Source organism: Xiphophorus maculatus, chromosome 3 (assembly GCF_002775205.1).
Source record: "Xiphophorus maculatus strain JP 163 A chromosome 3, X_maculatus-5.0-male, whole genome shotgun sequence".
Taxonomy (NCBI): domain Eukaryota; kingdom Metazoa; phylum Chordata; class Actinopteri; order Cyprinodontiformes; family Poeciliidae; genus Xiphophorus; species Xiphophorus maculatus.
The window spans coordinates 877,320-904,493 of NC_036445.1; the positions used below are offsets into that span (position 1 = coordinate 877,320).

A 27,174-nucleotide genomic window follows, 5' to 3' on the forward strand; every position below is an offset into this window, starting at 1 on the left:
CCTGAAATGTGAAATAAACTTCAGTGGAGTTTGAAAACAAAATATGTGTAAAGGTTTATGTCTGGTCGAATGATGTGGGACCAGTTGATTTTTTTTGGGAGGAGGGGATTTTATTGTAATTCATAGGGGGGGGCAGAAAATCTTTGGGAACCGCTGGGTTAAGGTGTGATAGTTTCCAGGCAGCTGCTGACGGCGGGCTGCAGGTCTGGAATCAGAACCCAGCCGACTGCAGCAGAATCAGAAGGATTAGCGGCTGCTGAGGTCAGCGGCGGTTCAGAGGAACAATCTGATCCAGAGTCAGTTTGGTGAAGCAGCGCTGCACGTGCTGCAGCGGATCAGCTGCTGACGTCATGCTGCGGCGGTAATCACATCACGTGGTCAAACCCTGGGCTGCATGCAGAAAGAGGAGCAGTGAACTCTTCCTCTTCCTCCATGAGTGGCGCAGTCTGAGTACACAAGTATTCATACACCACCAAACTGCAGAGTTCTGCTCCGCTTCAGGTAGAGGACCAAGACATATGAGAGAACACATGGCAGCATCATGCTGATGGTGGGGCTAAATCAGAACATTCTGGGCACAAACCCTGCAGGAGAGCTGACTGGGGTCAAGGGTCACCTTCCAGCAGAACAACAACTCAAAACAAACAGCCAGAGAGAGATCAGTGGCCTAGTCAAAGCCCAGACCTGAGCCAATCTGTGGCAGGACTGAACTGATGTTCAGAGACGTTCTCCATGTTTTACGAAGAAATGAGGAAAAGTTCAGTTGGTGTGAAGACTAATGGTGTTTCAAACCCTGAACTCTGACTCAGATCAGATCTGTTGTTTTATTTATTATTGAGTGATTTGGTGCGGCCTGTTTGTTCTGAAGAGCCTCATAAATATGGCTGACATTCCAGGGAAAGTTGTCGTTCTTCCAGATGATTTTCTTTGCATCACATTTATCTCCGGTTTCGGTCTCCAGTCATGAAGGAGGAGGACGTGTTTTATCTGGGGTGATGAACGTTAGTGAGAGCGTCTCCAGGCGGATCCCCGACTAGCTGCTAGCTGCTAGCGTAGTGAGTCTCCTCCTGGTCTGAGGCATCCTGTCGGGGGTGACGAAGGAGACGGCGCCCCCACCTGGTCAGGCGCTGAAACATCTGCAGGCAGAGAGCAGAAGAAGAAGAAGCTGGAGTACTGTCGATGACACACTGCACAAAACTAACAGCAATAATTGAGTTTGTTTAGAATGTCAGAGAAAAAATTTGGTTGTTCATTTTTCAAAGTCATATTTTCACCATTTTATTCCTACATTTATAAATGTCAGAGTTGCAGATTTAATATTTAGCTTTCAAATTAAATATTTAATTAGGAAAATATTTTTCTGGTGAAATATTTAGTTTGGAATGAATGAATAACATGGAGACTGTTTTTCTCTACGATGTGCTAAATAAACCAAATTATTGCTGTTAGTTTCTTACAGTGCAACTTGACAAACGGCTCCGTCTGACAGACTGAAGGACGACAACATGCTCACCGTCCTCATCCCCGTCCTCGTCCTCTGTCTTCGGCTCATGTTCATCTTCCAATTGGGGGACGACAGCCGTCTATGGAGCTGCAGGTTGTAGAGGAACAAGACACGCTTCTTCTCCCTCTGCAGAGACAGACAGGTGGACAGAGAGACAGACAGGTGGACAGAGAGGCAGCAGGTGGACAGAGAGGCAGCAGGTGGACAGAGAGACAGACAGGTGGACAGAGAGACAGACAGGTGGACAGAGAGGCAGACAGGTGGACAGAGAGACAGACAGGTGGACAGAGAGACAGACAGGTGGACAGAGAGGCAGCAGGTTGACAGAGAGGCAGACAGGTGGACAGAGAGACAGACAGGTGGACAGAGAGGCAGACAGGTGGACAGAGAGGCAGACAGGTGGACAGAGAGACAGACAGGTGGACAGAGAGGCAGACAGGTGGACAGAGAGACAGACAGGTGGACGGACGGGTTTCTGTTTTGTCCAGTGTCTTTGCGTCCTCGCTCTAGTTAAATCTAGTTTTTAATGATGGACTCAGGTGCTGTTGGTGTTTTTACCTTTGGGTTGTAGAAAGCTGCGATGACGTGGCGCAGGCGGTTGGTGTAAACCTGGACGCAGCTGAACAGCGCCACCACCAGGACTCCGCCCACACACCTCGCATACACTTCAAAAGGGAGGCGGGAGGGGGCGGACATGCATGCTGAGGAGGAGGAGGAGGAGGAAGAGGAAGTGAGTTCAGATGCTCTTTACAGTCTGCAGAGGGAGGAAGCTGTCGCCCCCTGCTGGGTGAATGTGTGTCCAACATCCTGCAGCCTGCACATACTGGTTTATTACCAGCAGAAAAACCAGTTTCAACAGGGCACCAATACAGACCACAGGGCCAATTCAAATCCAGTTCACTTCAGTATGATTCAGTTCCATATGAATCAGTTCAGTGTGATTCAGTTCAGTTCAGTGAACTGGGACTCACCGCGGTTGTCGCTCTGGACGTTCGTCTCGGAGGAGCTGTTGAAGCCAGAGATGGTGGTGCGCAGGAGGCGGGCCATCATGGTGTCTCCGCCCACGCTGATGTCGATGTGATGGCTGCCTGCAGGAAGGGGGCGGAGCCTCTGACTGTCAGTCTGAAGCATTTCAGATTTGATTAATGCAGATTTTTCACTGGGTCAGAATAATAGCTAACTTGGACTTTCTGTTTCCAACAACAAATTTCTGTTGTTCTGGTTGATGTCGCACCGCTCTGCCCAGCAGAACTGCTTAAGTTCACTATCACCAGTTTAAACCAGTTTGAACTGGTTTGAACTGGTTAATTAAATTTTTCTTCCAGCTGTTGATTTGAAATGTAGTTAAAGTTTTTGGAGGTTGTCCTCCTCCTTCATGATTGGATCCACTGCCAGAGGTGGGTAACTTACATTTACTACAGTAACTTTTAAAAAAATATATTTTTATTACAACATACATTTTACTGTTACTTGAATAACAATATTCCCAAATATCGCTACAGTTGCCAGAGTAAAATTTCTGGCTGCTATGCTCACAGCCACTGATATGCTAATAGTGGAGCTACTTTTTTTTAGCTTAGCGCAAGTCAGCAACAGCGTTATCAAAACTCAACAACTATAAACTGAAGCTGTAAGAGAAAGTTCTGATCCAGAGAATCCTTCCTGAAGCGCTAACCACACAGCTAGCTGCGTGACAAAGCGTCACAGACACACGATGGCTATAAACATGGATGAAGTTAGCGCTGAACACCGTGTTAGCACATCACTTTAGCATTAGCAGAACTAATGTTTATGATTAGCACTGTAGCATTAGCACAGCTAAATCTTTCACTTGCTGTGTTCCGAGGTTTTCTCAATGGACCAGATCAACCGGACCGTGTGTGTGTGTGTGTGTGTGTGTGTGTGTGTGTGTGTGTGTGTGGGTGGGTGGGTGGCCGTGGGTGTGTGTGTGTACTTGTGATGTTGAACTGTGTGAAGGTGTGTCTGCTGATGATGTCCAGGACGTGGAACAGGGAGAAGTCGATGACCAGCAGGACCACGGCCAGCAGTGAGATGGCCAGAACCTGAAAGCCTGCTGAGGCCTGCAGACACAAGCAGAACCAGCTGATGATGAGGATGAGGATGATGACACCTGGCGGTTTCCGTGGTAATGGAGGCTGCTCACCACTTGTATCAGCTCCTCAGAGTTGATCTTCGGACTCATCGGGGCGATGAACCGTTTTCTCTCCGACTTTCTGAGAGGAAGCAGGACATGTTTCCCCTGAGAGGAAAGAGGAAGAGTCAGTGAGCCTTCATCACTGTGATGGTGATGAAGAGGAGGATGAGGTTGTACCGCTCGTCGTCTGCGCTCGTCGATCCGTCTGAAGTAGGAGGTGATGTAGACGTTGTCAAAAGAGATGTTTGTCCTGTAGGAGCGGAGGTACTGCACCGCCCTGAGGAGGAGGAAAAGGAGGAGGAGGAGGAAAAGGAGGAAGAGGAGGATGAGGAGGAGGAAGAGGAAAAGGAGGGAAAGGGGGAGGAGGAGGAAAAGGAGGAGGAGGAGGAGGGAATGGAGGAGGAGGAGGAGGGAAAGGTGGAGGTTGAGGATGAGGAGGAGGTGGAAAAGGTGGAGGAAGAGGAGGAGGAGGAGGAAAAGGAGGAGGGAAAGGAGGAGGAGTAGGAGGAGGGTTAGGATGAGGATGAGGAGGACGAGGACGACGAGGAAGAGGAAGGAGAGAAGAGGAAAAGGAAAAGGAGAGATGAGGATCAAAAGAAAGAGGAAGGAAAGAAGAAGAGGAGAACCTAAAAGAGGAGGAGAAGTAAAGGGGGAGGAGGAAGAGGAGGAAGCAGCAGCAGTGATGATGAAGCCAATGTTGCTGGTCAAACTGGTGATGAAGGTGTGGATCTTACTGGATGAAGACGGTGATGAAGGTGAAGGACAGCACCATCTCCAGGACCTTCATCCCCTGTTCCATCCTCTTCGTCAGGCGCTGGAAGGATTCCTTAACGGACTCAGTGAAGACCCGGTCCAACTGGACTCCGTCCAGAACCGACTGCTGCTGCTCCTCCTGCTGGACGGCAGGGGAAACGTGTGAGTTTCACCGGGTCTGGTGGTTCTGGTGGTTCTGGCGGTTCTGACCTGGACGACGACCCGGGCGCGGAACTCTCTGGAGAGACGGTCCATGGAAACGTTGAGCCGATCGTACAGCTGACCGAAGTTCCTCTCCACGGGAATCTGCTCTCTGCACCACGGAGTCATGACTGAAGGACGGGAACAGAGCCGTTAGAAACTCAGACAGTTACAGGTCAAAGGTTAAAGGTCATCACTCTGAACCAGTATGGCTGCTTGGAAGGGTAGAAGGTGAAGATGCTACTGCTGCTGGACGCGTTTTCTGATGGTGGACACGCTTCTGCTAAGCGCTACTAAAATTTACCAAGAAACTCACTAGAAAGTCAACATATGAGAGAGAAGTTAAAGCACCAGCTGAAGCAGAAATCAAGTAGAACTATAAACAGAAACGGTTTTCAGCCGCATTGCAACAGTTAAAAACTGAAAACATATTTGCAAAGGATGTTGCCATAAAAGGGATCCTGCTTCTTGTTACCGGAAGCGTTTGGAGAAGTTTGGCGACTCTGGCACTGTGAGAGGAGCGTCACTCTTCTTCACGAAGCTAATTTTTAGTTTAGCACTTTAGCATTTTTGCTAACTTTGAAAACATTTAGCAAACTTAGCTTTCCCTAAATACAATTTTAAATTCCAAACCATTAGTTTCCTCGGCTGTTTTATAAATGTTCATTAGCGTTTTAGCATTAGATTCAACTTTCACTAAATAATGTGTTTGTGTAGCGCTTTAACGTTAGCTTCTACTAGGTACCATGTTTGAACTGCTCTTTAGCATTAGTGTGCGCTAAATATCATGTTAGCGCTGTGTGTTGTGCGTTAGTAGAACTCACCGCTTTGCTAACTAAGATGTTTGCTATACTGACCTGAGTACATTTTGACATCTGTGCTGAAATTTTGGTTGCAAACCGTTAAGAATATTTCTAGTAGTTAGATGTTTATATTCATGCTCTTATTTTGAAGTGGTTGAAGACAGCAATTTCATTTCCTCTTCTCATGTTGTCTCTCATTTTTTTAAAGAAACTTTGCAGAACAAATGGCAAGAATTAAAACAAATTATGAAGTACACAGACAAATACACAGACATGCACTAATTCACATTTAGCAATTGTTTTGAGGGCGACTTCACATTCTCCACATAAACAGCTTAAAGTTTAAAAATCATAAACTAAGGTTTATGATTAGTGCTGAAAGTTTATAAAACAGGCAAATAAATTAGTGCTTTAGAAGTTATTAGGAAAAATTAATTTAGGGAAAACTAAGCATGCAAAATGTTTTCAAAGTTAGCTAAAATGCTAAAGCGCTAGGCTAAAAATTAGCTTGTTATTAGTGGAATAGAGGAATTGTGCCCTCCACTGGCAGAACTAAAATTTGTAATTAGTGCTTAGGGATAGCACAGCTAACGTTTTAGCTAGCAGTGCCCACCACTGTGTTTTTCACTAATGCTAGCCAAACTGGAGGCTATTATGTCTCTTTCTGCTTCTATTTCAGGTTAAATGAATCAATGTGTAAAACAGTCAGCAGAAATAAGTTTGAATTTACTTTTTATACAGAAACTCACTTCTCATGACGTCACACAGGAAGTCGAATTTCATTGAAATACAGAGGATGTGGTTGATGATGGGAACAGGAATGGCTTTCATGCACTCACTCCACTTCTGCCTGAACCAACCAGCGCAGCGCCGGATGCCCTCGTCCACCACACCTGAGCACAGAAGGGTTTCAAAGACACAGAACCGCTCTAACAGAACCGCTCTAAGGGTGTTTTCACATCTCATAGTCCGGTAGACTCAGGCCGACTGGGGGCCAAAATTGCAACGTTTGTAACTTTTTCAGCTGCTGTGTTTTGCATTCACACTGCACTGTGTCAAACGATCCAAACTAACTGAAAACCCTGTTCCACTCGTCGCCTGTGGGGGCGCTGCACCAAGAATCACTGAAGAAGACCAGTGCAACTTTCTAATTCACAAAATTTAAACAAAAATGAAGTGGTGTCAGATTTTAGCTTCATTGTTACATTACTACTTTGCACATCGCCTGTTAGCTGCTAATGCTAGCGACGCTCCTGCAGGCGCCGTTACGACGCAGTGAGTCTGTCCACAACACCAGGCTGTTCCAATGGGGGCTGAGCAGGAATCTGTCACAAAAATGATCGCAGCGCCTTAATTTCTTACCAGATTTATATAAATATGGCTTAAATTGAAGCTTAGGAATGTTTTGATATGTAAAATATGTATTTTCCCTTGATATAAATCTATAAACAGTTTGGTTTCTGTCAAGAAGCAGTAGAGGACTTTATATTATGTAATATTAAATATTAAATATATTTAATTTAATATTAATTAAATATTAATTAATTTTAATATTAATTAAATATTAATATTTAATATTACATAAAAGCCACTGTTAAAATTAGTTTGTCAAAATGTAACAAACCATTACTCTTAAACTTTATGAAATATGTCATCCTATCCCTATTTGATGATTGTTAGATTCAAACAAACGAGGCAATAAGAGAAAATAAGCTGATAAACAGTAAAACAACTTTAAACCATTCATATTACGCTTTTCCTCGCTCTCGGTACGCAGACCCGCTGCCATGGCAACCGGCACAACATCTCCCGCAGATCAGAGAGTAATATATTACCCAGAATGCCCTGCAGTTAGCTTCCTGCTTTTGGAGCGGTCTCCGATCCGCTTGCGTTCACACTGCTGTCCAACCGTTTCAGAGATCACTTCAGCCGGACCGAGGCCGAGGTTTTCAGGAGGTCAGAGTTCGCTTTTTCAGTCCGTTTTGGAATTCAATTTGCATTCACACTCCCCAGACGAATTACTTTCTAGGCAAACAAATTACAGTCTGATTAAAATGGACTAAACAGGGTGTGAATGCACCCTAACAGAACCGCCCTAACAGAACCGCTGGTCTGGACCAGGTTACAGATGGAGAAATGACCACTGGTTCCAAAGCTTCATATTTAGGAGTAAGAGGCGTTCCTCTCCTAGCGCTCATGCCTCCCCAACAAGATGCCGCCCTGGGCAGTTGCCCATATTGCCAATATCAGAAACCGCCACTGGAAAAACCCCTGAAAGAGTCTTTGAACTACAACAGAGTATTAGGGGCCAGACTAAGAGATTTTTTTAAATTACGAGAACAGAGTTATGATATTATGACAATAAGTCATAATAATGGGCATAAGAAAGTCATAACATTTGTAGAAAATGAGAAGCTTGTGGAGTCATGAAGACGTGAGCAGCTGGTCCAGTTCACGGCTCTTTCTTCTTTTCAGTTGTTGATCAATCGATTCAAAGTCCAATAATAATCTGAAGCTGATGTTTGAGCAGATTAAGGTTGTCGTGTTTGTAAAACTGATTCCAAAGTATAACTTTACAAGATCGCCTCAGTTAATGTGATTACTATATTATTTTCATGTTGGAGTCATATTACTTTATTCTCTTAATATGAGGAACCAGAACGAGTTTCTTCTGGTGTTATTATGATGTTTTTCCTCATTCTTTATATGTTTGTTTCTTGTTCTGGTCCAAACACTCCATCATAGAAACCAGATCTGGTGATAATATATTCCATTATTGTTTATAAAACACTCTTTTTTCTGGTTGTTTCCTCTAGGTGGCGCCCAGGTTCCAACATCTTCTTCTGTCCTGCCTTTAAAAATCGGATTCAGACAGAACATGTAGCGTTTGCAGAGACCCAGGTCCAGAACCGGGTCCAGAACCGGGTCCAGAACCGGGTCCAGAACCAGTTGCAGGTCACCTCACCGTCACAGCGCCTCCTAGTGTTGGAGGCAAACTGCTCCTGAGTGCTGTTTTCCCGGGCAGCGCCGCCGGGTTGGATCGGATCATATCCGTACTGCAGCAGAACTTCGTCTCGGACGTTCTGGAACTTCTTGTTGATGTCCAGAGACTCCGACTCAAACTCCACTTTATCTTTCTGAGAGGAAAACACAGAGACAGATCCGTTACAGAGACCCGGCAGAACCTGGCAGAACCCAGGAGAACCCAGCAGAACCTGGCAGAACCCCGCAGAACCAAGCACAACCCAGCAGAACCAAGCAGAACCCAGCAGAACCTGGCAGAACCGGGCCGTTCTGGACTAATCGATGGTTCTCAGGTTGGGCAGCTTTATAATTTAAAAACTTTTCGCCCAAAATAAAATAGACATGAAGCCGGATGTCCAAAGTGCGGCTCAGGGGCCGCTGGCGGTCCATGGACTGAATTTGCGGGGCCTAAACATGGAGGCAGATCGGGCTGGTGGCAGACGCACATGGAGACGTTTTGTTTTTAACGAGGGCAGAATCATCCATCCATCCATCTTCTTCCGCTTATCCGAGGTCGGGTCGCGTGGGTAGCAGCTTCAGAAGGGAGGCCCAGACTTCCCTCTCCCCGACCACTTCTTCCAGCTCTTCCGGGGGAATCCCGAGGCGTTCCCAGGCCAGCTTAGAGACATAGTCCCTCCAGCGTGTCCTGGGTCTTCCCCGGGGCCTCCTCCAGGTGGGACGTGCCCGGAACACCTCACCAGGGAGGCGTCCAGGAGGCATCCTGACCAGATGCCCCTCAACTGGCTCCTCTCGATGTGAAGGAGCAGCGGCTCTACTCTGAGTCCCTCCCGGATGACTGAGCTTCTCACCCTATCTCTAAGGGAGAGCCCAGCCACCCTTCGGAGAAAACTGTTGGATAAATTGTATTTTTAGTAATTATCAAATATTTGTTGTATCATGTAGCCTTGTAGTTACATTTAGATAATGTTTCTGTGTGTTAAATAACTTTGATTCTATCCTGAGACTTCCCTGGGAAATAGGGGTGACAGCTACTCTCAGCAGCTGTTGCCCTGCAGGACTTCCTACAAGACGGAGGTGTTAATTGCTCCCAGCAGAGTTTTACAGGCCTGACAATAAACTCTGCTCTGTGCTTCTTTGTGATACAAAGCCGTTGCTTTGAAGCTATGCAATGTGTCTTGTTCCACACCGTGCCTGGAGCAAGAAAGATTTAGAGTATAGATAACATGTGTCTAGATTAGTGAATGTCATTAGCGCTGCAATCATGCTTTGACCCCACCCCATAGAGTTGCAGCGCCCCGTGTGGCGGGGTTCCTAAAATCAATAAAATAGGGGAGTGGGAGATGTGTTTCCAGAGCGGTCGGAGATTTGTAACTGTAAACACATCTCTGTCTGCTCTCCTCGCGAGAAACAAAGAATCTAACTCTCTTGTCTTTCCTGTATTTGTTTAAATTGTCTCTAATAGGTATTTAGACCTGACAAAAACCCATTTCGGCCGCTTGTATCCGCGATCTCGTTCTTTCGGTCATGACCCAAAGCTCATGACCATAGATGAGGGTGGGAACGTAGATCGACCGGTAAATCGAGAGCTTCGCTTTTTGGCTCAGCTCTCTCTTCACCACGACGGACCGGTACAGCGCCACTTGACGGCAGACGCTGCGCTAATCCGCCTGTCGATCTCCCGCTCCCTTCTTCCCCCATTCGTGAACAAGATCCCGAGATACTTGAACTCCTCCACTTGGGGCAGGACACCCCCCCTGACCTGGAAAAGGCACTCTACCCTTTTCCGGCTCAAGACCATGATGGCCTCGGATTTGGAGGCACCGATCCTCATCCCGGCCGCTTCACACTCGGCTGCGAACCGCTCCAGCGAGAGCTGCAGATCACGACCTGATGAAGCCAAAAGGACCACATCGTCTGCAAAAAGCAGAGATGAGATCCCAAGGCCACCAAATCGGATCCCCTCAACACCTTGGCTGGTCTAGAAATTCTGTCCATGAAAGTGATGAACAGAATCGGTGACAAAGGGCAGCCCTGGCGGAGTCCAACTCTCACCGGAAACGAGCCCGACTTACTGCCGGCGATGCGGACCAGACTCTGACATCGGTCATACAGGGACCTGACAGCCCGTATCAAAGGGCTCGGTACCCCATACTCCTGGAGAATCCCCCACAGGGCTCCCCGAGGGACACGGTCGAACGCCTTCTCCAAGTCCACAAAACACATGTAGACTGGTTGGGCGAACTCCCATGCACCCTCCAGGACCCTGCCGAGGGTGTAGAGCTGGTCCAGTGTTCCACGACCAGGACGAAAACCACACTGCTCTTCCTGAATCCGAGGTTCGACTATCCGACGGACCCTCCTCTCCAGGACCCCTGAATAGACCTTGCCAGGGAGGCTTAAGAGTGTGACCCCTCTATAATTAGAGCACACCCTCCGGTCCCCCTTTTTGAACAGGGGGACCACCACCCCAGTCTGCCAATCCAGGGGAACTGCCCCCGATGTCCATGCGATATTGCAGAGTCGGGTCAGCCAACACAACCCTACAGCATCCAGAGCCTGAAGGAACTCCGGGCGGATCTCATCCACCCCCGGGGCCTTGCCACCGAGGAGCTTTTTAACCACCTCGGCAACCTCGTCCCCAGAGATTGGAGAGCCCAACCCAGAGACCCCAGGCTCAGCTTCTTCAATAGAAGGCATGTTGGTGGGATTGAGGAGGTCTTCGAAGTACTCTGCCCACCGGCCCACAACGTCCCGAGTAGAGGTCAGCAGCACACCATCCCCACTATAAACAGTGTTGGTGCTGCACTGCTTCCCCCCCTGAGACGCCGGATGGTGGACCAGAATCGCCTCGAAGCCGTATGGAAGTCTTTCTCCATGGCCTCTCCAAACTCCTCCCTGAGTTTTTGCCTCAGCAACCACCCGAGCCGCATGCCGCTTCGCCTGCCGGTACCCATCAGCTGCTTCCGGAGTCTCACAGGCCAAAAAGGCCCAATAGGACTCCTTCTTCAGCCTGACGGCATCCCTCACCGAAGGTGTCCACCAACGGGTTTGAGGGTTGCCGCCGCGACAGGCACCGACAACCTTGCAGCCACAGCCGCCTCGACAATGGAGGCACGGAACACGGTCCACTCAGACTCCATGTCCCCCACCTCCCCCGGGACGTGTTCGAAGTTTTGCCGGAGATGGGAGATAAAGCTCCGTCTCACAGTGGATTCCGCCAGGCGTTCCCAGCAGACCCTCACAACACGTTTGGGCCTGCCAGGCCTGACCGGCTTCCTCCCCCACCACCAGAGCCAACTCACCACCAGGTAGTGGTCAGTGGACAGCTCCGCACCTCTCTTCACCCGGGTGTCCAAGACATACGGCCGCAGATCCGATGAAACAATGACAAAGTCGATCATCGAACTGCGGCCTAGGGTGTCCTGGTGCCAAGTGCACATATGGACACCCTTATGCTTGAACATGGTGTTCGTTATGGACAATCCATGACGAGCACAGAAGTCCAACAACAGAACACCGCTCGAGTTCAGATCGGGGGGGCCGTTCCTCCCAACCACGCCCCTCCAGGTCTCACTGTCATTGCCCACATGAGTGTTGAAGTCCCCCAGCAGAACAAGGGAGTCCCCAGGAGGAGCACTCTCCAGTACCCCCTCTAAGGACTCCAAAAAGGGTGGGTAATTTGAACTGTCGTTCGGCCCGTAAGCACAAACTACAGTCAGGACCCGTCTCCCCACCCGTAGGCGGAGGGAGGCTACCCTCTCGTTCACCGGGGTAAACCCCAACGTACAGGCGCCGAGATGGGGAGCAACAAGTATGCCCACTCCTGCCCGACGCCTCTCACCTTGGGCAACTCCAGAGTGGAAGTATGTCCAGCCCTCTCAAGGAGACTGGTTCCAGAACCAGAGCCATGCGTCGAGGTGAGACCGACTATTTCTAGCCGGAACCTCTCGACCTCACGCACTAGCTCCGGCTCCTTCCCCACCAAAGAGGTGACATTCCACGTCCTAAGAGCTTCTGCAACCGAGGATCGGACCGCCAGGGTCCCCTCCCTCTGCCGCCACCCATCACGCAATGCATCCGACCCCTTTGGCCCCTCCAACGGGTGGTGGGCCCATGGGAGGGGGGACCCATGTTTCCTCTTCGGGCTGAGCCCGGCCGGGCTCCATGGGTAAAAGCCCGGCCACCAGACGCTCGCCATCGTGCCCCCCCTCCAGGCCTGGCTCCAGAGTGGGGCCCCGGTGACCCGCGTCCGGGCGAGGGAACGCCAAGTCCAATGTTTTTGCTCATCATTGGGGTCTTTGTCTGGTCCCTCACCTAGGACCTGTCTGCCTTGGGTGACCCTACCAGGGGCATGAAGCCCCAGACAGCATAGCTCCTAGGATCATTGGGGCCCTCAAACCCCTCCACCACGATAAGGTGGCAGCCCAAGGAGAGGTAATGCATCTCTTTGGGGTGAATCATTTCTGATCAAATAAAAATGACCAGATATTCTACTTCCTGTTTGACTTCACAGTAAATAATCCCAATTAAGCAGATTTTCAATAATAAATTAATACAGTAAGTCACATAAATCCTGGTCTAATTGCATAGAATACATTAAATACATTCTATTTTTTAAATTTATATCCATATTTTAATAAGGCAAACAAGTAAAGCCCTTCTAACTTTAAGATGTGGAATAATTTATGCGTCGCTAACTTTTAAAAAATTTAACAATTTACTGCTTAGTTTATTGTTCAGCTTGGGAAAAAATATAATACAACTTTTGATTATAGTTTTTAAAATGATTAGATTTTTAGTCCTATAAGTGCTTCTGACATGATGATTGAGGAAAAGTTTGGACACCCCTGCATTAATCAATACATTTGATCAGAAGCTTCCTGATCAGTTCCACTTATTCATTCCCTGTAAACTTTTTATTATTTTTATTTTAAGCCTTCCTGTTATGTTGCAGTGACCGTTTGTGTACCTGCCGCCCCTCCCTCACCATCAGTTGCTTGGCAACCAGCAGGAAGGGCCTGGCGGCCAGCCGCCACAGCACCTTGCTGTGCTGCACCTGCAGGTCCAGGTTGCAGCTGAGCGACAGCGCCGCCACCTCGGCGTTCCGCTCCGTGTTGGAGATCGGACCTGCAGATGGAGAGATGGGACAGCGCAGCAGGTCACAGATACGGAGCTCAAACAGGGCCAAAAAGATTGTTCAAAAGGAAAAAAAACCCTGAAATCTGAAAACTTCTTTTAAGTTTCAAATATTTTTTGTCAATTTCCAACTTCTTTCAGTTTCAAAACTTTTTTCTGCTTCAATTGTTTTTTATTTTTGAACAAACTTCGTGGTGCTGGAATGACGGAGGCTCACTGCAGCACAGTGACACCTAGTGGTGCAGAAAATGTTTGCACAACTCTTGAGATTCACTCGTCTGGAGACAAAATTATGGAGGTAAATGGAGATTATGGAGTTCAACCAAAAAAGGGAGCATCAAACAAACTTTGAGAATCGCAGCCAGAAACTTTGGCTGTCAACCAAAAAATTCTTCATGGGCAAATAAAAGTTTATGTTCTGCAAATAACTTTTTCATTTCATAAGACAAAAATGAGTGATTTTAATTTTTAAAAAAGTTGTTTAAAAAAGCTTTTTTTGTTTAAAAAAAATCATTACAATTCAAAAAGTTTTGAACACAATTTTATGTTTTTAAATTGAGATTATTTTTTTTTGATTGAATAATTGTGAAACAAATTTACCTCCATATAAAATAATTTCCAGGATTGTGGTGAAAAGATGAAGGAATGATTTACAGACCAGCCAACGGGTCAGAAATTACAGCAGGAGAGTCTGGAGAGTGTGTGTGTGTGTGGGCGTGTCGGTGTGGGTGGGTGTGTGTGTGTGTGTGTCGGGGTGTGTGTGTGTGTGTGTGTGTCGGTGTGTGTGGGGGTGTGTATGTGGGTGTGTGTGTGTGGGGGTGTGGGGGTGTGTGTGTGTGTACCTCTGTACAGAATCATCACAATCATAACCATCAGGTAGGAACGACCACGAGAGCCGAGGATGCTGGGTAACGTGAGGAGGATGGTACATCTGAAGGACGAGGACAGGAATCCACCTACGATACACACACCTGAAACACGCACACACACACTTGTGTTCACCCGATCAGGATGTGGTTTAAAGGAGGAATGTGAGTCTGACATCTCCTCACCGACAAATGCAAACCCTACTGCCAGCTTCAGGTCAAAGGTCAGCGGTAAGTTGTGGGCAAATCCCAGGTACAAAACTAAAGCATAGAAAACAACAAAATAGATTTGATTACTTTTTAAAAATCCATCTTTATGAGATTCGGAGTGAATCGTCTTTATTTTCCTCCTAGACTTTTTAGCTGAGTACTTTAAAAGTCCTTTTTGTTTTTTCATTTGTTTATGAGTATTTCCAGTGTTTTCTTTTTATGTCTCTATAACAAAATGTTATATATAAACACACATTTCCTCTGCAGTTCATCCATCCTGTTTGCCAAACATCTCAGAAGAACCATCATGATCAGTACAAGAGACGGCTTGAACTTTCTTCTTCGCTGGGAATCTGGGCTTTACAAGCATACACTGAAAACAGAGAATGAAAACCTGCTTAAAAAATGTTCATTTGTTACATGTCATCCAATTAAGTTTATTCAGTTGTCATGTAAATAAAGTATGTTTGACAAACCTAACTGGATGACATGTAACAAATGAACACAATTGTTCTTAAATTGGAGCTCCATTCTCTTTTTTTCAGTGTAGTTCTGAAAAACTCAAATAATTTGAGTTTTTGATTCATTAATCATCTACGGAGGCAGAAAGCTGCCATCCAGATAAAAGGGAAGTCAATTTTGGTTGTGAAAATGTTTTTGTTGTAACAATAAATTCTTCATGTTTGTACAACATATTTTGATGTCCTTACAATATATATATAATTATAACACTAGAAAAAACCTTTTAATAATTTTACAATGTAATATTTATATTGTATGAATGTGATTATTATTGTGCAAACATAATGAATAAAATGAAAGTTAAATAATTCACATTCAGTAAAATACAGTACTGTGTTCAGACAACGAACGGCATCATGTTTTTAATGTGAAAATATTATTAGACAAACAAAATAATTTCTATGTTCTACAATATATTTCTTTGTGTTCAATAATATATTCTTTACACAGTAAAAATGTACAACTTTTTGGTTATAAAGTGATACTAAACTATTCAAACATGAGGAGTATATTGTTGGATCTATAAAGTTTTCAAACTATATACAGTCATAATCAGCTGGTTGTATAAAAAAAAGAAATTAAACCCGACTTTGTTGCTATGGTAACACATCTGACAACAGTCCAATATTTAAAAAATCTGCATTCAAAACCAGAGGGATTAGTTAAAAGAACAATGTTTTTTTTTAAAAAAAGGTTAAATTAATGAATGAAAAGAACTTTAAAACATCAAACACATTTGGACAATAAATATAATTTAGTCAGAATACATAATGAATAAATCCTAAGAGCAATTTAGTAGCAATTATAAAAAATGAAAGAAAAAAAAACTACCACAAAAATAAAAATAAAAATATGTAGTTATTAAAACTCGGTTTACCTGAGCCGCCCGCCGCGCCGAACAGGCCTCTGCCGACCTGGGCCGCCCGGCTGCCCTGTGGAAGCCGGACGGCCCTCCACCCCACCGGAGGGGCCCCACACATCTGGAGCAGGCAGCGGGCAGGTCTTCTGCGAATCAGGGAAGAGCTGAAGGTGTCTGCGGGTCAGGATGCGCCATCAGTTAAAAGTTCTGACAAACTGTTGAGCTTCCGGAAGCCCCTGTGGTCTCCATGGCAACCGGTTTCAGTTAGTCTGAAATGAAAAAGATGGGACCTGAGGAGGAGAAACGACACCTGCTGAATGGGGACATCGCTGTCCAGGTGGTGAGGGGCGGAGCCACACGGACACTGAACAGGTAGTTAGCATAAAGCTACAGGTTAGCATCTAACACCTGAAGACTACTTAGCATTACGTTAGCGTCTGGGGAGTCACTGAGGATACCTGAAAAGGTAGTTAGCATCGGAGCGCCAAAAGTCACCTGAACAGGTACGGTCCCCCCCTGGCGGTGCGAGGGTGGAGGTGATGTGGGGTCGGTTGGACTCTTGTAAACACAAGTTAAAGTACGTTTGCTAAAAATGTTCCTCAATTAACTGATAGAACATCTGATTTAATATTCTAAAATTACGTGATCGGACAGATAGACGTATAAAATTATGTGCAAATTCTGATATTTTAAGGACTAAAGAATGTAAAACGGATAAAAATATAGTTTAATTTTTCATTACAAAATTACAAATTGAGGCAGAAATGAACATGTTTTGCCATAAAAGTTTTGAAGCTTCTTACAGGTGGTTCGAAATCCTTGCATGACAAAAAGAAATGATGAATATTAATTTACAGCAGGAAAATAAATGAAAGGTTTAAAAACAATGAAAATAAATCAATGTTCCAGTTACTGAGAGCGCCTTGATTTAAAGGAACTCAGTGTCCTTCAGAGTCCTCCTAGTTGTTGGTTTTTCATGTTTCTGGAAGTTTGTACCAGATGTGTGATGCATAGAAGCTGAATGCTGTTTCTCCATATTTGGTTCTGGTTCTGGTTCAGAACCTGAAGACCTGACGGGTCCGGAAGGTTGACATAATGACAACAAATCTTTAACGTACGAGTATGTGTGGATTAGTTTCCCTAGATCTTACTGAGACATTAGCCCTTTACTCCTGGAAATGTTGAGGTGATAGAAGGCCGACTTTGTAAATGTCTTTATGTGGCTCTGAAGGTTCAGGTCAGAGTTCATCACTAAACCCTGATTTCATCATGATCTCTAGTTTCCAGCTGTAATCACGGAAGCTGTCTGAGTAAAGCTAACAAGTTACTAGCCAGGTCTAGGTAGCATAGTGCTAACAGCATCTTGGCAGCCAGAAGACGTCTGAACAAGTAGCTAGCATAAAGCTAACACTTAAGACAGTTGCAGTGACAGCTGTTGATAAACTGTAAATAGATTATCTGAGGTTTCATGCAATTTGTTTAGTTTGACATTGTTATGCCTAAAACTGTCCCACTGCTGATATCCTTCGGTCAACAGTGCTGAGGCAGTTCATCTGATGCTAGCATACAGCTAACTGTTAGCTTAAGGCTAGCTAGCAGTCCAGGAACTTTTTCATTCAGTGATTTAATTTTTATTGCTGAAACATGGAGGATGAATTCCTCTGGATATGGAGCCGTGTTCAGATCCTGTTGGCGGATCCTAACTTTTCATCTCCACATGTTGGAGATCGTAGGTCTGGTGGCAAGAGAGCAAAACCTAATGGACTCTGCTAACGGTACTTCCAGGTCCGTTGTGAGCGCTCGCCGCAGAAAGAAGAAACTCGGCCCCCAGCTGGTGCGGGCGGGGCGGAGCCTGGTGGCGTTTCTCTTTGGCCTTCTGCTGGCGTTTATTTATGGACTGCTGGGCTTCTTGCTGCAGAAACAGCCACTGCGGTTCTGCGTCAACTCCACACTGGTTCTGGCCGGGCTCATCGCGTTTGGCATGGGGCTGTCAGTAGGTTTCCGGGCCAGCATCATGGTCATGCTGCCCACCTTGTTCTCAGGTGAGTCAGAGGCGTTCACCTGAATCTATCGGAGCTGGACGTTGTCAGTAAGCTGTCCGGTCTTCTTCTGGTCCAGCACGCGGCATCCTGATCCTGTATGTGTCGGCGGTGGTGTCCGGGCCCATGAGGAACACGATGGAGAACACGGAGCGGGCCGCTGCCAGCCTGCTGTGTAGCGCCGAGCTGGCAGCCAATCAGACGAAAGAGCTGATGCAGAAAGCGGCCACGCCTCTCTTCTGTAAGACACGCCCCTCTCATAGAAATCATCTGACATTAATGGGGCATATCCTGCTTTAAAATCCTTTTGACATCTAAATCATTCAGTGGTGGTGTGCATAAGGTGGAACGAGACCATCAACGGTAGACTTGTTCATCCAGCCTTACATGTTATAGTCAGAAAATGCTACCACCACATGAATGAACACAATTGCTAAACATGGTAGCTTAGTTAGCACGTTAGCTAACGCCAGTGCTAAAAATGTCACTGAATGCATTTGGATCCTGTATTCCTCAAGACAAAAACGACAGAAAACTTTGCCAAACTGTTTATGTAATGATGCTATTCAAAGTGAATGGTTTTGTCCCCAAAGACCTTAAGCTAGCACACAGTGCTAACATAAGCAGAGCACACAATGCTACTGCTAGGACGGCTAGGACGTCATACCAACATTAACTGTGTGCATTAAAATACAGCAATCGCACATTTTGATTTATCTACTGATAGCTTCCTTTAATTTGACGACAAAATGGCTGTGAGAAATAAAAATAGCGGAGTCAAGGAAACTAGTTAGCTGGAAGTTTCTGACCTTGTTTAGCTGTTCCGCAGCAAATAATGTGACATAATAATTCAAAACATAGAAGAGAGTAGAGAAAGCTGAACGGATTGAAAAATATGACCCAAACAGAATATAGAGAGATCTATGCACCACGACTGAACTTTTCTGCACGACATGTACACAACAAAATGTATTTAAAGTCTGAAAAGTGGATTTTGTATGATAAGTCCCCTTTAAAATGAACTAAAAATATTTACACAGGTTCTTCAGAATAAACTGAATAATGTGTTGGGTTTGTTTGCAGCTGCCATTGATGAAATCAGAAAGATCAGCAGAAACGCGTACGCCGTGGCAGGAAGAGTCCAAAACTTCATCAATACTCTGACGGACAGCGTCCGCCATGTTGGTCAGTCATCCTTCTCTACACCATTAGACAACAAAAATATGATCAAAGGTCCTCCATCGTTATCTTCAGGTTTTTCTTTGATTCGTCTTTTTGTTTTGAAGCCCGTTTGTGTAAATTAACGTAACCTTTGACCCCACAGCGCGGACCCTGAGGAACGTCCTTCACTTCCTGGTGGACATTGGAGACATCTGCAACGATAAAATGGGCGCTCCGTACAGGAAGTGCCGGGATCTGTTCGCCCAGGGTCGGAAAGACTGCAACAACCTGCTGAAGGAGTTCAACTTCCTTTGTGAAATCGTAGACGCCTTTCTGCCGCTTTGCAACCTCGCTCGCGGTGCGTTCACTGACATCACTTCCTTTAAATAATTGCTTTCACCTAGGTGCCTTTAGTGCCAAAATTAAAACTATTGTTCACCCAGCAGTGGCTACTTCCTTGTAGCAGGAGGCTATGTCCATTCTGAAGCTACTGATCTGATTAATGAAAGACACTGGTGCTAGCTGAAGAAAAGGAAACCACTAGCTAGCGTTAGCTTTGAGAGGTTAGTGCCTGGCAAAGCTAGGCTGGTCACCCACTGCATTTCCTACTTCCTACTGCCTAACACCAGTTTATCCAAGGCTAATGCTAACCAATACAAGGCTAACACCAGTTTATCCAAGGCTAATGCTAACCAATACAAGGCTAACACCAGTTTATCCAAGGCTAATGCTAACCAATACAAGGCTAACACCAGTTTATCCAAGGCTAATGCTAACCAATACAAGGCTAACACCAATTTATCCAAGGCTAATGCTAACCAATACAAGGCTAACACCAGTTTATCCAAGGCTAATGCAATAAACAAAACAACAGAAACAACACACTGCAAAAACTCAAAATCTTCCCAAGTATTTTTGGTTTAGTTCCCAGTGCAAATATCTTAGTACACTTGAAATAAAGCAAAACTAAATCATAAGTAACTTTTCAGTTTGTTTTAAGTCAATATTTTTTTAATATCGATGAAAATTGATCATTGATGGCAGATTATTGGCAGAAAAATGTCTTGTTATAAGAAATTTATCTGCCAAGGGAGCTGGAACTATTTCATCAATGTTAAACAATTATTGACTTTAAACAAGCCAAAAAGTTATTTGTAAGTTAGTTTTGACTTATTTCAGATGTAGTAAGATACTTGCACTAGAAACTAGATCAAGTTTACTTGGTAGGATTTAGTATTTTTACAGTGCAAATAAAATGAATTATGAAATCTCTGTAAACAAAATGGTCCAAAGCAGCAGGCTGAAAACTTTCATCCTCCAGAGACGAGACAAAAACAATAAATCTTGCAAATTGAGTTTAATTAATTCATCATGTGATTAACTGATTTATTGATTATCATGAATAATTTTGGTGTGTTTCAGCCGGAGAGCTGTTCTGCATCATCCCGTCGTACGTGGCTTCCCACCTGAAGCGGCACCTGGCGGAGCGTGAGTGACCTCCGCCTGCAGCTGCTGCTCGCCGCTGCCACCGCCGCCTAACCGCCGCCTAACCGCTTTCGCCTGTTTCAGCCACGGTCGCCGCGTTCAGGAAGCTGATGCATGAGTTCGACTTCAACCTGTCGTCCACGGTTACCTTCGAGGTGGACGCCAACGCCAGCCGCACACTGCAGCAGGTCTCCCAGCAGATCCTGGCCGACATCTCCGCTGACCTGCAGAGTTTCCAGACGCTGACCAAGCTGCTGGCCTACACCAACTTCCTGCTGCTGGGCTTGTCCTTCCTCAGGTCAGAGGTCACCGCTCGGCTGCACTCAGCTTCAGAACAGACAACGTGTCAGTGGCGTCAGTTTCCAAAATGATTTAAAAAATTAAATCTGAAAAGTGTGGCATGCCTTTGTATTCAGCTCACCTGAATCAACAGTGAAGAACTTTTGGGGTTGTCCTGTCAGTTTTAAATATCTACAGACTTTTCTCTTTATAAAGCAGCTTAGATTAGATGGATTCAGGTCTGGACTTTGACTAGGACGTTGTGGAAGTCTCAGGTATTCTGCATTTTCCTCCATTATTGTCCAGGCGTTTAGTTGAGTTTTGGTTTTCTTCCACTTCCTGTCTACTGGTTGTTCTCTAAATAACATCTGAGACCAGAACCAGAAGCAGAACATCTGTGCTACATTTCATTTAGCGCTATCTCAAATGCATGCCGCACTTTTTAGATTTTATGTGCAAAAAATTTAGAAAACAAGGTTTAATTCTCCTTCCTCTTCAGTTTCACTGCTTGTTAAATAAGATCAAAGTGTGACGACACATGAGAGCTATTTATAAAATAGGTGGTGCCAACCTGTGATAAAACCCTCTAGGTATATTATAAATTATATTGTAGTGGGTATATTTTTACTAAAACTTCTGTACATTAGGGTGTGAATACTGTTTATTGTGTGTGTGTGTGTGTGTGTGGGCAGGGCATTGATGTACCAGCGCCAGTACCTCCGGGATCTGCGCTTTGATAACTTATACATTAGCGCTCAGTTTAGACAGCTGGACCAGCAGGTGGCGTCGGAGGGCGGAGCTTCGGTTCTGCCGCTGACGCGCAGAGAGGCGCAGACCTACGTGACGCCACGTAAGAACCGCCGCTTCAGGTACCGCTAACCAGAAGGCGCAGCAGCAGCTAACGCTGCGTTTCTCTGCAGTGTCTCTGCGCCTGACGCAGCAGGAGCGGCGCGGCATGCTGGTGCAGATGGCCTCCGTCTTCAGGCACCTGGTGGCGGGCGGCCTGATCGTGGTGATGGACTTCCTGGTCTTCTGGATCGTGGACCAGGTGCACCACCAGGTGGAGGTGGACGTGGTCGCCAGAGGTGAGGCGTGGCGCGGTGTGAGGCGGCGTTGTTGTATGGTCTCCATGGTAACGGCGCGTCCTCTCAGCCCCTTACCAGGTAGCGGTCCAGGTGAACGGGTCGGGTTACGCCTCAGACATCTTCAGAGACCTGGTGGCGTCTTTCAACGTCTTCCAGACAGGAAACATCACCGTCATCAGCAGGAAGTGCCTGGTGCAGCCGCAGGAGCCCGACCACAGAATCAACTTCCTGCTCGGTACCAGAACCAGAACCGGACCAGATCCAGAACAAGAACCGGGACCAGACCTAAAACTGGTCCGGTTCTGGTTCTGCAGACTTCCTGCTGGGTATGGCTGTGGTTCTGGCTCTGGTTCTGATCCAGTTCTGGTTCTGCAGGTTTCCTGCTGGGTATGGCTGTGGTTCTGGCTCTGGTTCTGATCCAGTTCTGGTTCTGCAGGTTTCCTGCTGGGTATGGCTCTGGTCATCTCTCTGTTCAGAGGATTCGTTCAGCGCCTCAAACGGATCTTCTGTGCTTTTTATTATCCGGATCAAGAACAGGTACTGAAAACACTGCTGACCGTATGGAAGGCTATCCATGTCAGAAAATAAAGAACACTGCAGAAAACGTCGACTGGTTCCGGGTCTCAACCGGCCGGCTGCAGTTAGCAATAAATCAGTTTAAATCATTTTAAATTTAATTTTCTTTCAGCTGCAGCAGAAATTTTGAACATACAGTATATGTTGAAATATACTCCGACTTCCTCCCACAGTCCAAAAACATGACTGTCAGGTTAATTGGTCTCTCTAAATTCTCCCTAGGTGTGAGTGTGTGTGTTGACCTGTGTGTCCCCGTGTTGCCCGGCGACAGACTGGCGACCTGTCTAGGTGACCCCGCCTCTCGCCCAGAACGTTAGCTGGAGAGGCAGCAGCTCCTCCCGACCCCATGAAGGACAAGGGTGTTAGAAAATGGATGGATGGATATTGAAATATTTATTTTACTTATCATGTAGAGAAATTTTTTTTTTTTTTTGGTGGTTTTGTGAACTGACGGTCTGATGGACACCCTCATCACTTTCCTTCTGTTCTTGAGCGTAGCGCTTAACCGCAGGAGCGTTAAATATTTAGTTTTTGTCACATATATTAATATTCCTTTACCAAATAGTTTATTGTATGGATTGTGGCCTTTCTGGCTTTCCGTAGAAGTGAGGTTGCTGTTAGCATTCAGAGGTTTGTTATGTGCAGCTTTACAGAAGCAGATCTAGGCTGGGTTTACCGGTAAACCGACTGCAGTTCAAATCAAACATCTGGCAGCTGCTCCTTCCTGTTCAGTCTGGACTCTAAACAGGAAGTTAGCTTGTAACATCTGAAGCTACACTAACATCAGTTCCTCCAAGTGGGAGTCGCTAGCAATAGCTACCTGATGGCAGGTAGATTTCGGTAAGCCACGCCCCCTCCGGCTCTAGCTGAGCGTGTTTTCGAAGCTTTCTGCCTCCAGATGAAGATCAGCTGCTGTGGGTGAAAGGTCGCGGAGCAGACCGGCATGTGAGGAATCTGGAGCAGGAATGTTGGAGGAGGAAGCTGAAGGCAGGTCTGAACGTGACCGAGGCGCTCCGAGGTTTTAACTGGGATTTAACTCATTTAAATCAGATTATCACAATACTTTTCCGTGATATTCCCAAACGTTCCAGCCTATAGAGGGAGCAGGAATCTCCATCTGAGGGAAACGAAGCTCTTCATCATGTGGCCTCCTCCTCATCGTCCTGCAGGGCTTCAGGTCCTGAAAGTCGCGTTGCGTTCCTGCTGAAGTTCTGCTCTCTGAAACGGTTTCAGGTCCTTTTGGCTAAAATAGTGGAGCTAATTTTTGCTTAGTGCTTTTGCTAACTTAGAACACGTTTGCCAAATTTAGCATCCACTAAATAAATGTACTTTATTCAACTTCCAGTTGAGTAAAGGTTGACATCTATGGTTAAGTTTTACTGCTCAACTGTTAAGAATCTTTCTAGTAGTTTCTATGACGGACGCTCCCATCAAGTTTTTTCCGATCATCCATGATTCCGATCTCTGCCCATCACCTCTATTGGATGTTAATTTTTCGCTTTAGGTATAAATGCTACTATGTGATCTGGCAATAAATTCACCTAATTTAGACATAAAATATGCAAAACACTTGCAGGCAAAATGCAGCAGCTACTCAGTCCAGAGGACAACTGAAAAACACAGATATCAAATACTGCCAAGAAAAAATGACCCTGTTCCTGAGTCTTAGCACAACTAGCTTTTTCGTTAGCAGTGTCTGTAACCCAGTCAATATTCTTCCTCCTCCAAACGTCCTGAACAAGAAGTGGAAAAACATAATGCTTCATGATTTCCCTAAAACTAAAGTCTTTCCTTCTTTCAATGGTTAAAGTTGTAGTTCTGAACCGGAAGTGATGAGCAGAAGCAGCAGATGTATCCGTCATGCTGCGGGACAGAGGCTGATGTTCCAACATGGCCTCTTATCTCTCCATGCTGCAGAAACGGGCCTGGTTCTGGTCCCTGCCGGATCCTCTTCCCACGCTGCCAGAACACGGCGACCCGAATCAGAGAGCAGGAACCTGAACCTCCAGGTGACCGGCCCTGCTTTGTGTTCTGCAGGAGAGGATCCGGTTCCTGCACCAGCACATCCTGAGCGAGAGGCTGTCTGTGGGCCGGGCCCTCAGGAGGTCTGCGATCCGACACCTGGCCGACCGGGCCGCCGGCGCCGGCACCAGTTGCATGCAGGCGCTGCTGAGGCGGTACCTTCATTCCACCAGATAACCCAGATTATATCCAAACCAAACTAAATATCCAGCTGAGCAGAAATGTTTGTGTGTCCAGGCTGCCAGGTGGAGCCTACCTGTCCTTCCTCACCGGATCCTCCTGCCTCACCTGTCTGGGCTGCAACGAGCCCGTCAGGCAGAAGGACGACCAAACCGGCGTCTGTGACGTCTCGGGATGCTCAGGTGACAAACAGACTGTGGTCCATCAGAACCGGGTTCGGTCCAGGGTCATCCTGCCGGGTCGTGGGCTGTACTTGGTTTATTTCGTCAGTATTGACGGTGGGGATTTTGTGTTCTGAGTTTAGATTCTAATGATGTCAGAACCAGAACCTGGAGAAGATCGGATCAACTCATACTCCAGAAGTCGCTGCCAAAACTCAGCAGCAACAATTTGAGTTATTTAGAGAAAAATGCAGGTTCATTTTTCACCAACTAAACATTTATTTATAAATGTCTGTTTCAAACTAAGTATTAGCTAGCTGTTCAGAAATATTAGCTAATTACATAACTAGCTATGTAGCTAACAAGTTAAATATTTAGCTAACTAGATAGCTAAATATCTAGTTATATCTACCTAGCTAGGTAGCTAACAAGCTAAATATTTAGCTAGTTAGCTAAATATTTAGCTAAATATTTAGCTAACTAAATAGCTAAATATCTAGTTATATCTACCTAGCTAGGTAGCTAACAAGCTAAATATTTAGCTAGTTAGAGGCGGTACCTTCATTCCACCAGATAACCCAGATTATATCCAAACCAAACTAAATATCCAGCTGAATATTTAGCTAGTTAGCTAAATATTTAGCTAACTAAATAGCTAAATATCTAGTTATATCTACCTAGTTTATATCTAAAGTTTGACATTGAAACTTTCTGAACCTCCATTTTTTGTCTATGTAACTTTTTGACTGTAACTTTATAAATGGCGCCTTATAATCAAAGGAATATTAATATTTCATGCTTCAGCTGCAGTTCAGATGTTTCTGTTTGTTTTCAGTGACTGACCTGAAAGTACCAGAAAATCCCAGCAGAACCTGAATGCACCTTGACTCTGGTTCTGATGTTTTCCAGGCGTTTTCTGTCGGACGTGTTTCCACAGCCTAGGAAACGTGTGCGCCGTCTGCATTCGACCTCTGACCTCCCAGGAAGACGGCGAGGAGGAGCTGTGAGTGTCCCGTCAATCCAGAACCTGCACCAGAAACACCAGTAGAACCAGAACCACTGACCGACCCAAACCACTTCTAAACCCGACAGAACTGCAGAAAAATGGCAGAACCATCAAATCCGACCCAGAACCAAACAGACCTCCTGGTTCTGACCCGGTTCCTCCTGGTTCTGACCCGGTTCCTCCTGGTTTTGACCCGGATCCTCCTGTTCCCCTCAGAGACTCCAGTGACGATGAGCAGCTCCCCCTGTGGTCCGAGGCCCTGAACTCGGCCCGGTCGGCCCGGTCTGACCAGGACAGTGGCGACTACGTCAGCGCTCCCAGGTAAAAACTCGTCCAGGTGAAGCTCCTCCCACTTCTCTGTTCCTCCATTTTAAACTCTTGATCGTCTGTTTTCCCACTCTGTCTGCCGTCAGTGAAGTAGACATGGCGTACCAGGACCGGTCCGGGTCTTCGGACTCCGACAGCGACTCCTACTCGTCAGAAGCCCTCACTGAGATTCGAGTTCAGACTCCGGGTCGTCATGGAAACCAACAGTCTAGTGTTGCAATAAACTGAATGTTATGAATAATAAACATATTTTTACCTTCAGCTGAACTCCGTAGTAACGACCCAACGCTGCCACATTAAAACATTATTTTAATCCTCCTTTTATAAACTCCTGGAGTCGTTCAGGTGGATCTGGTGGAAAATCCCGGATCTGGACCCATTCAGTTTGTTTTGTCTTTTTAAGAATTCAGACATTTAATAAACAAAAAAACATTTAACATTTCTTAAGCTTAGAAGCTACAACAACTTAACGAAGAAGAAACGATCTGCACAGTTAGCTCTAGGAAAACAGCAAAAACAGATTTTGTAAAGACTCAAACTGGAAAAGAGACCAGTAAAGTTAAACTGGTTAATTCACGCTACAAGCTACTAATGTTGCACCAGTTAAATTAAACCAGTAGAATCCTGACAGAAACATGCACAACATGTTCAGAAGGAAAATGGACGCCTTCTTTCAGTTTCAAAAGATATATTTTGAGCAAACTAATTTCTAAACTGAAAAAAGCTTGAATCTATGGAAGAGGATTAGAGACCTGGAAAAATATAAAAAGGAATTTTTACTTTTGATTTCAGAAGATTAAAGTCAGAATGATTTTTTTTTCAGTGGCCCTGATGTTCTTCCGTACTATGGAACAACATT

At 45.7% G+C, this 27,174-nt stretch overlaps 2 protein-coding genes across 2 annotated transcripts; one reads left to right on the forward strand and one right to left on the reverse strand.

Moving 5' to 3' along the window:
• Positions 1–20,891, reverse strand: dcst1 (DC-STAMP domain containing 1). Its single transcript, XM_023331154.1, has 16 exons — positions 20,828–20,891; positions 16,013–16,263; positions 14,590–14,664; positions 14,380–14,508; positions 13,389–13,528; positions 8,382–8,553; positions 6,166–6,309; positions 4,623–4,744; positions 4,394–4,551; positions 3,837–3,936; positions 3,669–3,764; positions 3,459–3,585; positions 2,476–2,592; positions 2,063–2,205; positions 1,514–1,630; positions 1–1,136 (listed from the first exon to the last, which is right to left on the reverse strand). Exons 2-16 carry the CDS (start codon positions 16,113–16,115, stop codon positions 1,041–1,043), a joined length of 1,839 nt encoding a protein of 612 aa, XP_023186922.1. The 5' UTR covers positions 16,116–16,263; positions 20,828–20,891; the 3' UTR covers positions 1–1,040.
• Positions 16,242–26,582, forward strand: dcst2 (DC-STAMP domain containing 2). The gene is given in 16 exon segments (XM_014474397.2): positions 16,242–16,366; positions 17,780–18,036; positions 18,113–18,274; positions 19,117–19,218; positions 19,358–19,552; positions 20,617–20,682; positions 20,764–20,977; positions 21,651–21,808; positions 21,879–22,043; positions 22,111–22,278; positions 22,480–22,580; positions 24,657–24,796; positions 24,879–25,003; positions 25,892–25,985; positions 26,205–26,309; positions 26,402–26,582. Coding segments are annotated over 16 exon segments (2,319 nt in total). The 3' UTR covers positions 26,544–26,582.
• The last annotated feature ends 592 nt before the right edge of the window (positions 26,583–27,174 follow it).

Bases quoted from the DNA above. Each gene is read 5' to 3' on its own strand.
- dcst1 (XM_023331154.1), bottom strand. From the start codon at position 16,115: ATGTGTGGGGCCCCTCCGGTGGGGTGGAGGGCCGTCCGGCTTCCACAG. The intron at 3,765-3,836 runs GTACAACCTCAT...CTTTCCTCTCAG, and splicing joins ACGAGCGCAGACGACGAGCG to GGGAAACATGTCCTGCTTCC. The intron at 2,206-2,475 runs GTGAGTCCCAGT...CCTCCTCCTCAG, and splicing joins CGTCCAGAGCGACAACCGCG to CATGCATGTCCGCCCCCTCC.